The following is a 12,432-nucleotide window of genomic DNA, read 5'->3' as shown; positions in this document are numbered from 1 at the left end:
ACAGCCTGGGAACTTCAGTGCACTGTGGTTTTGTGTTACATCCAGGATGTGCATTTTTGACACTGGAATAGTCAAGCTCAGAGAGGGAGATGGCAGGAAAAAAAAAAAAGGAAGATCAAAGTAAGGGTGCAATCTAGCTCTACATTTGCCAGCTCACACTAATAACACTAATATACCGATAATTCAAGCACTCGTAAAAGCACACGTTTATGGGCACTGTACTTTAAAGGCCAGTCCCAAATGGGCAGCCCAGAAGACATGGATGGAGCAGATGCAAACTTGACTGCACACATAGCACGCTGCTGAATTGTGTAGCTGTGTTTGCTACAAAGCTGTGCTCGTACCATGAGAAGGTTGCAGCTGCGTGCCAACTCCGGCCACAGGATGCAAAAGTATTGTCTTCTGCTTCTGTGGATGTGTTTTCATTTTTTATTATTGAAATCCAATTTTAGGAGCACGTGGATATAAATCATGCTGGAGGAAGAAACGTTAATGTGTTTTTTCCCTGTCTCTGCTTGAATGTTGCTTCTTTCATTGTCCCAGTATAAAACTACACCTTTGTTCATGCACCATGGAGTGGCAAAGTAGCACCGTGGGGCTCAGTGAGGGGGATCTGTTGAGAAAGCAGAGAGTATTGGGTTGAACCCTTCCTTGTACTGATGCCACCATTGTCAGAATCTGGAAGCACGATTGTCTGAGAGAGGAGAAAAGTGTTGTTGCTCCAGCTGTTAAATAAATCCCCTCTGTGCCACATCCTGAAGCAGAGCCTGCTGGGTCTTCCTGCATCATTCATGGTGTGTCTGGAGGGGTAGAATAATGCAATATGCTCCCTCTGTTTAGTTAAATGTACACATGCTTTTCATCATTATTTTATAAGATACACACTATGAGACACAAGTACTGGAAATGACTCCATTTCTGCTGCAGCTTAATTTTCTTAGCAATCCCACAACACCTAACACAAGTTAGGATGGGTACTTTACTTACCCCCACTGCCAGAAAGACCCTGAGGACACAGTTCTTTGCCTGAGGGTTTTCTGAGCAGAGAAACAGTGATTTGAATAAAACAGCCTAAAAGCAGAAGTGAGGCAGTGAATTCTGCCTGCAGGGCTGGGCAATGAGGGACTCCAGGTCCTGCAGCACAGTCGGCATATGCTTCGGCTGAGGATGTCAATATTGTTTTCAATTAAACTTTCCAGTCCCCCCTTATTTCCCTTCCTTTGCGTATAATGAAGGGAGAAAAGGAGCAGCTCCTCTCTGAGCCTCAAGCTCTTGAGTTTCACCCACTGGGTCCACAGGGTTAAAAGAATGGGAAAGGAAAACTTCTTTCTCTGTCAGGATGTGCCCCAGCTCTCACCAACTGCAGCATCTCCATTAAAACAGTAAGTCTTGCCATGCCGAACACTGGAAATGCAAACTTGGATATCAAGTTTTTTTCCCCTGTCCTGTTCTCATCTGAAGAACTATGGCTCTAACAAATGTGGTGATGATACCATATTGGTATTTCTGATCAGCAGCATCATGGAAAACGACAGGTTTTGCACGTTTACAAGTGGGATTTAGGAATCAAAGAACTCAACTCCTTGTCCTGGGCATCCCTATTGCCCCTTCATATTTATCGCAGTGTGTATCTTACGGTATACCCTGGGTTGTGAGCACCACCCATACTACTTTTTCATTTGTCATTGCCAGGCAAAATTTAGTGGCTTCTGGGATGATCAACGATTGCATTATGTGGAATTATAGAAATAAAACTAAACCCCAGCTATAACGTCTGAAGTATGAAAAAGTGCAAAGGAGCCCATCAACTTTAATTGTAGTGTAACTCCCTTTAGCTCTTTGGATTGCAGTGTAATATTTTATTGAGAGATCTTATGAAACCCGTATTACAGTTAGATGGACACACACCTGTTTTCAGTGTGTTATTTACCACTTTCCCTTACGATTTTGGTTCTTACAGTCAGAGGATAAGCTTTCCTCCTGAGATCATGCTTCCCAGAAAGGTTTCTAACACGTGCTTTACGCAGAGGGATGGATGAGAAAATCACTTCTCTCTGTGTCTTCTATGACTCAGTTGCTTGCTTTGGGATTGACTTCATGGTGTACTTCCCACATACATAGCTTTCATCTCTGGGGCACTCATAAATGTATCTGTTTGAAGTTGCTAACATCTTCCAGTCTCACAGAGCTCGTGCTGCTCCACGCTCACCCTCCAACACATTTATGGAGGATTTGAAGCCTAATGAGATGATACCCGCACCTGATCATAAGGGTCTTATTGGCATCTAAATCTCTGCTGTCATTAGCTATTATTGCAATATTATTTACCATCAGGCACAATAAAAGCATCAGCAGAGAGTATAATGAGCAGTACAGAAGGGCAGTGTCTGCATGTGCCTTCACCTGAGCTGCACGGCCCTGGTTAGCGAGCTGCTGTGCATCTGTGTCTGCTATCTTTATATAAAGTGGCTGTGTGTAAACATGCGTAGCTACACCAGTAGTGATGTAGTTGCATGTATCTACTTGCATGTATACACATACATAACTTGGGGGTGCCAGAGGGTAACTTCAGGGAGCTGTGGCTTTTTGTAGGCTCATTAAAAGCCTCTCCTCCTGTGCTCCCATGCAGGCTGCCAGGGCTGCAGCCATTTGTCTTACAGAGCAATTTCCAGCGGACATAAATGGATCCTTGTTTTGCTCGAGAGGTACTAAATTACCTTTACTGTTAACCTGGCCGTATTAAGAGGCCGAGTAGGAGCGTGCATGGCACATGCCGCGCAGCGGTGGCTTTCTGGTCTTGTGGGACTGATATCAGAAACGACATAGTGCTTATGTAGCATCTGTATCAGAGGAGAATGAGGGAGTGTTGGCTGCTTATCTGGCTCCTCGGTGCCTGCGTGGATTGCGGAGATAGGTGGTATCTCTGCAGCTACAGCTGACCCCATTGTGCAAAGGAAAATACACCGTAAGATTGCCGTCAACTACACGTGTGAAATAGAAAGATGAGTTAGCTGCTAGCTATCAGTCAGATTTAAGGCAGTGATACTGCACTTCCTATGAGTGTAAGTGGCAGATCTCCAGCATGGCAGTGAGGTTCCTCGGGTGGTGCTGGAGCTGTGAACGGAGCCCAGCAGGAGTTTGGCCCCAGCCAGACAAAGCCGTGGAGGGCCAGCTGGCTGGGGCTGATTCTGGGAGGAAACTCCTGCTCTTCAGCTGTTGGCATACGGTGATGAATCTTAAAATACATGGTGAAACTGCATCAGGCAGGATTATTTATGGGAAGGATGCCCTGTCTTTCAGAGTTACAAGAGGCAGTAGAAAGAACAGTAAAGTCAGATAATTGCTGTCTTTGGAGCTCACTCAACTTGTGGTGTCAGCTGAACAGCTAAGCCTTTCCTGTGAAGGTTGTATGAAAACAGTACAGGTGGAACCTCTAATTTCTCCCCACAGAATGTCTGCACTTGATGATCTGCTAAGATGTGTTGGAAAATACGTGTTTGTGGCAGGGCACTGTGATGCCGTTGGATCTTTTATTCCAAAATGTAAACTGTATTTCACTCATTGTTTCCACATTTGCTAATCTTTTTAAAAATTCCTTTTTTAATATTGAATTATCCATGGTTTTGCTATTCATTACCAACCAAGTTACCTTATTTACCTACAGTCCTTCATTGTACTGTATAAAAAGCAGTCTGAAATGATCAGCTAGCTGAAATTACCTGCACTTCTTCACATCTGATGGAAAGAGTTCCTTTACAAGCCTGTGTTTTCCTACTCCCACTAAATTTACTGAGACTGTGCACTTTCTGGTGACTTGATGTCAGCCTTCATCAGCAAATACAACAGGAGAGTTTCCTTTCCAGTGTCCTCCACAACTCTGTTAAATAAAATTCTTTTCTTCCTCTTTTATTAGAGCTCGTCTGAAAGCAAGTTAATGACTTTATGTATGAGCAGAAAAACAGAAAAATTGGGATCCCATTCGTATTATGTGTCTCCTCCGCTTTTCAGAGTGGAAAGTGAAAACCTGTATTTTTCGGAAGGATTTCATACTGAAAGCTGTAAATCATACTTTCCAATCTGTTTAATTCTAAAACAAAAAGCATTTCTCAAATAGGAACTTCTGTCTTGAAAATTACGCTCCGAAAAGAAATTTCTGATAAATTCACTTTGTTCTGCAGTGCAATTTGTGAAGAAAAATTGTGATTTGCGCTTGTAAGATTTTACTTCCTGTGACTGTCGATATGGGTAAAACCTCAATAACCAGACTGTTTGTGAACTGAAAGACTAGAAAATAAAAGCAAAATAATTTATTAGATTTTATTCATGAGAAGATATCTAAATATTTTATTGAAACTATTTTCTCACTATTTTTCCCTGTAGTAAAATGAGATATGAAGATGGAATTTATTGCAATTACTATCTGAAAGAAAATAAGACTGCAGAGGTCTTGAGAGTAGTTTTGTTGAACTGTTCCTCTAAGGAGAAACTCTTTATTAGTAGGTCTGTGTATGAAAGCGTTTATAGTTAATACAAATGTCTAAGCTGCTTCTAAGATGAAAATCTGGACCATTTTGGTTTCTGTGCATTATGTTCACATGATACTGTTTTCTTTTAGCGTAATGCAATGTTAACCTTTTTTATTTGGTTTTGCAGTGGGATTCTTACTTCAGAAATATATGGTTTAATATATGGTGTGTAGTAATGAGTTCTTGAAACTTATCAGAAATGTGGCTATGAAAATTGAAAAAAAAAATATTTGAAAGCTCCAAAAACTGTAATAACACCTCTGGACACCTCTCAAGGTCAATGAGAAGTTTGTCATAGAATCACAGAATTCTATAGAATTTGTTTGAGTTGGAAGGGTCCTTTAAAGGCCATCTGGTTCACCTTCCTGCAGTGAACAGGGACACCCCCAGCTCCATCAGGTGCTCAGAGCCCCGTCCAGCCTGACCCTGAGTGTCTCCAAGGATGGGGCATCCACCACCTCTCTGGGCAACTTTTAACTGTGCCTCACCACCCTTACTGTAAAAATCTTCTTCCTTATATCCAAACTTCTTGTCACGTACATTGAAAGTAGAATGAAACCTTAATGATTTGTTCCGCCTCTCAAACATGATAATGTGCTAAAAACGTCCCCAAATCACTCATTGTCATTGGCCACGCATCGAGAGTGATGCATCCCAGTTGATAAACCCAGCCCCTAATCCATTGCCTGCTTTCAGCCTGACTTCTCCCCATCTCAGTGGCACGATTAGTTTTAGACAATCTTCCCATAGCCCACGTACAGTAGAGATAAAATTTAGCTAGATGCATATTTTGAATCACTTCAATGCATGCTTAGTCCATTGTCTGGCAGATGAGTTTAACATTACTATTTTGAAGTGTGTACCCATTTTCATGTTTTCTCATGACGTAATTAGTTTCCTCTGCATTTCACAACAAATTTTCAAATTCTGAAATTTTGCTAATTACATTTTTCCCCTTGTCTTGTTTTTTTTTTTTTTTCTTTTTTTTTTTTCTTTTTTTTTTTTCCAGCTCTCGTAAATGTGAAACTTTGGGCTATTGATCGGCAATGTTTTCAAACAATAATGATGAGGACAGGCCTCATCAAGCATACTGAGTATATGGAATTTTTAAAAAGGTATGGCGCTTGTTTTCTTTATAAGAAATACAGTGAAACTGTTGTCCTCATCTTTGACTTTTTTGTGAATGCAGTGTTTGATTTGTGTTCTTTCAATTTCTTTTTGTTTGCTGTTTAACCATCTGTAAGTGGTATGCTCCAGCCAAAGTTGGGTGATCACCAAGAGGGGTTGCATTGCTTTAGTTTCATTCCCATTGTGAGTTATTCATTTGCAAAGAGTCCCACAGCCATCATGTAAATGAAGCTTTGCTATGAGTCATTCAAAGCTTCTCTTATTGCAGAAAATGCCCCTCAAATAAAAACCTCCCTGTGGAAGCATCTGGTTGTAGAACCAAGTCCATTTTAAGTGCACTTTTGCATTTCTACAGGCAAAATGCAAGTTTCTAGTGAAGCAAAAGCTGTAGATTTCTGTAAAGCGTGGTTTAAATGAGTAGCAAGAAAAGCATAAACGTTCACTCTTTAATTTTGACCTCAGTCTCACAAACATCATTCTGTTAGTGCTGCCATCCCAAAGTATGACAAATCCTCCTTACCAAAGCAGTGGCTGATATCCCAATAATTCATGTCTGTCATAGCAGTGAAGAACTGCCTACATTTCATATCAGCAAAGCAATAGCAAATAGGAGCATAACATCACCGAATCCTAGAGAAGAAAGTTGCCTGAGTCAGAGTGACGTTGTAAGTAATTCCATTGTTATTAAGTCATTACCGCAGCAGATTTGTCCCAGATCAGAACGTTCTCTGATGAATCATTCCCCTCCCAAGCAAAAGTGATGAGAGGTAATGTACCCGAGAGGTACATTCCTTTGCTGGAAAGAAGGTGGGAACTTGCATAAATTTCATCTGATTTCGGCTCCTTTTCCCCACCTCTCGCCATGTGGAGGCTATACTTGATTTCTCTTTTTCTAAAAAGGGAGATAGTAAAAATAACATACAGACATTAAATAAACCTATGCGATACTTCAGCTGGATGCCACAAAATTGGGCAGTCCCACAGGGGCCAGCGTGGGTGACCTCTGTTCCCATCATCTGCAGGGAAAGCTCTGAGGATAATTTAAAAGTAGTAAAAGATTGATAACAATAACAAACTAAAGAGATTGGTGATGCTGCCTGGCCTCTAATGGGGACAAGATGTTACCCCAGAGAGGACTGGGAGCTCCATGAAGATGTTCTGCTGCTCAGGAGCAGCCATCAAAGCCCAGCTTTTTCCAGCTGTCTCAGTTTGTCTCAGTTTGTGGTTGTTCACAGGCGTACTCAGGAGAGGAAACAAAAACCTGTTGCTGTGTCAGAAGCGTTTAAAAAGTCATGAATTCAAATGTTAACGTGCAGTGGCCTTTCTTGTGTGCTGGTGAATGAAACAAAGAAAATGAATGTAAGATCACTTTTGGTTGTTCGTTTGCTTCTGGCTCTCTTTGGAAGAGGATGCTGTGCACATAGTAAGCTCATAAGCTTTGAGCTTTAATAGAGCTTTTCTAGATCATCAAGATTAATTTCGATGCATGTTGCACTGAGCCTGCCCAGCTTTAATTTTAGAGCTAATAATGTAAGGAAACAACTGATGATTTTTCTCTTACTCTATCTTCTTGCTCACAGTGTGTCAGGAGTGTATTAATGCTGAAAGGCTAAAAAAAAAAGTTAAAAGAAGGCAAATACATTTCAGAAAGGCTAAAAGCAAGCAAGTATGTTTTCTTTAAATCTTACTGTTTCAGTTTTGGAAAATATTTGTCATACAGAATGGTTGCAGCATGGAACAGTAACTTTCCATTGCATTGTCCAGTTGTGCTCTATGCATCAATAGCTACCTCAAGCTCATCATAAATGCTTTTTTTAATTTAAATGAGGTATTAGATGCTCGTCTGTAAGGATGCTTCCCTTCTAAATGTTTAAAAACATTAAATCTTGAGAACGAGGAAAATGTTGTCAATTGTTTACCGTATTTGTTCTTTTTTCCTTTATTAATAAGTTAATGAAAATGTTCACCAAGAAACAAAATCAAAATAAATATTTAAATGAAACCTATTCACAGAGAAGTGAGTGAGGCTGGAAAGCATTATCTTTGCCCTTAGCACTCTGAAAAAGTTGTCTTTCATAATCTTTCCATTAGTCACAGTAGTGTAACAGTCATTCCCTTCAATAGAGTGCTTTTGCCTGCAGACAAAACACAATAGAAGTGCAGCTTGTCGGGGTGAGATGTGATCCTTCCTATCTTCTTATTCATCTTACTCACAGTAGCCACAGTATGTGCATAGGTTTCACCAGGGCTCCATTTGGTCACTACAAAATACTACCCCTTTGGCCAGTGTTTGTCATCTGCTGTGGTTTCTGTTGAAAGAACATATTGATGAAATGGATCTGCTATTATTTGCTTAGTTTCACCCTTTTATCTTCAGAGAATATATGGTCTAGTCCTTCCGAATGCTGTGGGAAAACCATAAAATGTACATTTCCTGGCTAAGAAATCCCAATCTATCTTTCCAGCGGATACTGTGCTGGAAAACTGTCTCCTCATCAGCTCCAAGGAGCGGTATGTAGCTCTCATGGATTTACAGAAGTTGAAATAACTGCTTGATTTACGTAAAACAACGATAGTCTGGAGCTAGGAGCAACTGAACATTCTCTTTTTCATAGCGTTTAGGATGAACTGGTCTCTTTATCCTGCTCTATCACTTGTAAAGTTAATGGATTAACCTTGAAATGATCAAAAGATGGCCTAGTTCCATAGCAGCACCTGCTTCAAGTAGAGGATGAAAAATCCAGGCTGTTTTTTGATCCCTGCACGTACGCTAAACACCAAATCATAGCACGATTCCCTTTGAAACACAAATTTTCAGTAGCTCATTATGTAGCTGAATCCATGCTAGATTAAGCTAGCTCAAAGCGCAGCTAATGTGCAGACAATGGTAAAGAGTTAAATTATATCATCTAAAAAAATTCTGTAGATTTAATAACAACTTATGGCTGAAAATGCTGAACATTTCATCTTCGATCTTTACCCAACTTAGTGCTTACTGTATATCATTGAATATACTTGCCCTTACACGAGCAAGAAGGAGCATTATTCTGCTGTGAAAGTTGTAGCTGTGCTAAATCCACCATACATCTCACTGCAACATTCATAATGTTAAGGTTATAGTGATTTTCTTCTCAAGTCTGTAATGAAGAACGGTGTTTAAGCAAGATCAGAATATTTCAGTTAAGGAAAAAAAAAGCATTTATACAATAAAATTGTTCAAGAAATACGATGGGAAAATGGAGCAGGTGTAGTCATTTCCTGCTAAATCATAAAAGTTTTAAGGAGGGTTACAAGTATCTTCAAAAAGGCCAGGATACCTTTGGAAGAGTAAACATTATAATTATTTTTTTTTTGCAAAAACTTTCTAGATGTGCCATAAAAAAACGCCTTCTGTTCTGGTCCACCGTGTAAACTCTGATTCATCCAAGATCCTGGAACAGATCAGGCAACAAATGATGAATATTGTATGTAGCCTTGGAGGAAGGATCTAACTTTAGATGCGGAAAATTAAAGGACATTACATGCTTACAGTCACACAACCTTGAATTTTGCTTAAACTTCATGTTAATTTAGAAGCTCCTATCTTGCTGAAAAAATCCCAGTCTTCAGTTTTTAACGTTTTGTTGTAGTGCTTTGGCTTGATCTTGAGTCTGTCTTATAATCTCACTTAAGTCAAAAAAGTTTAAGTGGGAAGTTTTAATCTGATGAAGTATGTCAGAAATGTGACTTCATGCCCTCATGGCTTATCGACATGGGGAGTCGTGCTGGTAAAGTTATCTGCGTAGAAACACAGATGTAACTGCTTCAATACTGAAATTGGCGGCAGAGAAAGTTTTGCATTTCGTTTGAGTCATTTATAACCAAGAGAAAAGCAAATACAAAACTGTGTGAAGGTTTATCAAATGATTGTCTTCGACGAATCGCCTGCAGTTTCATGCAAAACGTTTCACACAGTGCATCATAGGGTGAAATTATACTGGACAGAAGTGGGAGAGAAATTAAAAGAGTGAGGCAAGGGGAGAACAGGCTTTTGAAAAAGAGAGTTGGAAAGTGAATTAGTGGAGTATGTATACGTTAGGAGAGTTTCAAGTGACTGAATCTGTGAAACAGGCATTGGCCTAAAGAAGACAGTTTTTGTGGAGGACAGGAACATAGGCAAAGTGAACAGTGGGGATAGCTGAGAAAGAGGAAAAGGGAAAATATTTCCAGAAGATAAATAAGTACGTTTATTCTTAATGCAAATTCATATGGAAAGACGGAAGTACTGGTTTCAAACTGAGACCCCATCTAGACCAGCATCCTTTTCATCCCAACGTGGTGCCCAAGGCCAAAATGATGGGCCCATCCTGCCTGAGGCAGGTGTGCAGGGTAGGACTTTGAAGACCAAGTGTGTCATCTTCCAGTGATGCTGCTTACCTCCCTAAGATGCGTCCATCAGCCACTTCTAGGATGTGCTGGCTTTCTAGGACAATCCAAAGAGTGTCACTTGCAGGAAGGAGTTGAACTGTTGTGTCAGGACCACATTCCCTCTGACCTCAGAGGCACCAACAAGGCATTCACCCCAGCTGTCCAGGCTGACACCAGCTCAGTCCTGTAATCCATGAACTGTGCAGTGGGTAGTGTGACAGAAACCATACGTCCAGGCAATGGTCTCCTGGATGGAGCAGAAATTCTTGAAACATCCAACTGGCATCTCCCAAGAACAGAAGATGAAATGATGTGACTTAAAAGTCAGCTTCGTCAACTGTGCCCCAAAGTGACCACAAATATTATGTGCTCATCATATTACATGTGACATATTGCCCAGGAAAGAGTTAAAAACAGAATGAGGTAATTAATACATAATTAGATGGAGATTGCTTTCCAGCTCCTATCTGTGGAAAGCTCTGAATCTTTTTTTCTCTTCTGAAATATTCACTGGTGCTTTTCAGGCCTCTCTTGCCTGTTAGCATAACTCAGGCAAGGCAGATCGCATGCCAGCCACAATTCCAGTCTGTTTTGCAGAGCTGTCAAGCACTTCCTTTCTCTCTTAAGATACACTGCTTCTTTTATCGCCTGACACTGCCTAAAATCCACAGGTCTGCTAAGAGAGGGAAGATTGAATAACTGATCTGCATTAGAGCACAGTGGTGATTTTAACTGGGAAATGTAATCAGCTGGACTCCTTCCACATCCGGAGAGCAAGACTGGCTTTGAAGAGAGCACCTGGAAGTGATGGGAGGCTCTTTCAGTGCAGACCTCCATCTAACAGCTGAGATCTTCAGCCACCCTGATGCCACCGAGGGTTAAAATTGTTCTTTTCCATAATTGATCAATGTGAGCAAAAGAGGAATCGTTAAGATGGCAGAAAATGAAAGTCAACTTTGAGCTCATTTAGTTTGGAATTCTTCATGGGCTTGCAGGACTCCTCAGTTATCCTTAAAATGAAGAATAAATTCATCCTTGTTTGCAGCAAAACAAAGAACTTCCCTAGATGGTTTGCCTCTCAGTGTGTTTTTTAAAGGTGAGACAAAAATACAGCTTAGCCCTTGACTCAGAAGGTGGTGTTGGAGTCGCCTGGGCTTCTAGTGGGAAAGGCTAAGCTATGTTTTGGATTTGGAAATGGCACCAAATCTTGCCTGTCTGTTGTTTTAAACTCAGTTGGGCTCAGGATGCTGAAGGGTGCCTTGAAGGAAGTTTATGTGCGCAAGTGGCTGAGTGTAAGGGATGGGTTTTGCTGCACCACGGTGCGCGGGTGGGTGCTGAAGCAGAACTGAAATGATGTGCCGTGGTATCAAGCTGTCAGCTTTCAACAAGAAAAACAGTCTTTGTGTTATCTTCTGGAGGCAAGGAAGGCAGGAGAGGAGATTTAAAAATAGTTTTGTAATGGCTGTTTTTTTTTTAACATAGCCTCCATAATCCCATGTGATGCTGTTAATGCTTGTGAAGTGGCTGGGACAGACACTTTTTTTAAGAAGTGGAGAGTTAATATTGACCAATTATGGTTTTAATCTAAGGAAAATGTCTGTTGGAAGCAATGCACCACAAGGGAAAGGGAGGAGGACTGAAGAGAAGGAAAAAGTATAGTATTCCTCATGATTCAAAGCAGGAGAAAGGGGGAGGAAAAAAACCTGTTTTATTTCAGCTCAAACAACCACAATAGCCCAACCGATGAAGGGAATTGAAGGTAGCTGACCCCAGACCACACTCAGGAGGGTGCTGGTCTCCATAGGGCGTGCTGCCGTTTCACTACTGCTGCAGATTGACAGAATCACTGCTTGCACACAGCATATCTGGGTGCTTACCCAGCACCTGGTTCTGGGTTCAGCATCTGCTGCTAAGAACACCGTTCATACGGACTGGTTTGCTCTGATGCTGCTCTGCATATGTTTACCATCAGTCAGAGAATTCTCACTTCAGACTTGTGGGGATTTTTCTGTTTCCACACGTGCCTGTTACAGCTTAGCAGGATTGTCATAAAGTAAAATGGCTTTTCCCATTAAACACGCTTCCAGCTGAGGCAGCTTCAGGTTTTGATCTGCAGTTCAGCAGTAAATAGTTTACTGCTGGTGAGGTGATGGGCGACAGGCAGTGAGTTTGCTCCTGATGTCCATTTGTGGGGCAGCTGAGGGCTTTGCTGAAACGTGGGATTGACTTCTTTTGCAGGGAGACCCGACCAGGGAGTGCAGAGAGGGAAAAAGGATTTTGGAGTACTTGACTTTCTTTGCCTGGTCTTTTTTCTTTCATGCTGGAGTTTTGTAGGAGAGGTAGAATCTAATTTGCTGGTATGGCTGTGTAA

At 41.1% G+C, this 12,432-nt stretch overlaps 1 protein-coding gene across 3 annotated transcripts in view; it reads left to right on the top strand.

Annotated features, from left to right (window-relative positions):
* The window catches only part of PRKG1 (protein kinase cGMP-dependent 1), a 393,227-nt gene that overhangs the window by 208,471 nt on the left and 172,324 nt on the right, over positions 1 to 12,432 (top strand). For all 3 annotated transcript variants that reach the window (XM_085228931.1, XM_085228932.1, XM_085228934.1), the window contains exon 4: positions 5,536 to 5,641. In XM_085228931.1, the coding sequence (XP_085085057.1) occupies positions 5,536 to 5,641 (106 nt within the window). The remainder of the gene's footprint in view (positions 1 to 5,535; positions 5,642 to 12,432) is intronic.

Source organism: Meleagris gallopavo, chromosome 8 (assembly GCF_905368555.1).
Source record: "Meleagris gallopavo chromosome 8, MGAL_WU_HG_1.1, whole genome shotgun sequence".
Classification (NCBI taxonomy): domain Eukaryota; kingdom Metazoa; phylum Chordata; class Aves; order Galliformes; family Phasianidae; genus Meleagris; species Meleagris gallopavo.
This window is presented reverse-complemented; position numbering and strand designations above follow the sequence as displayed.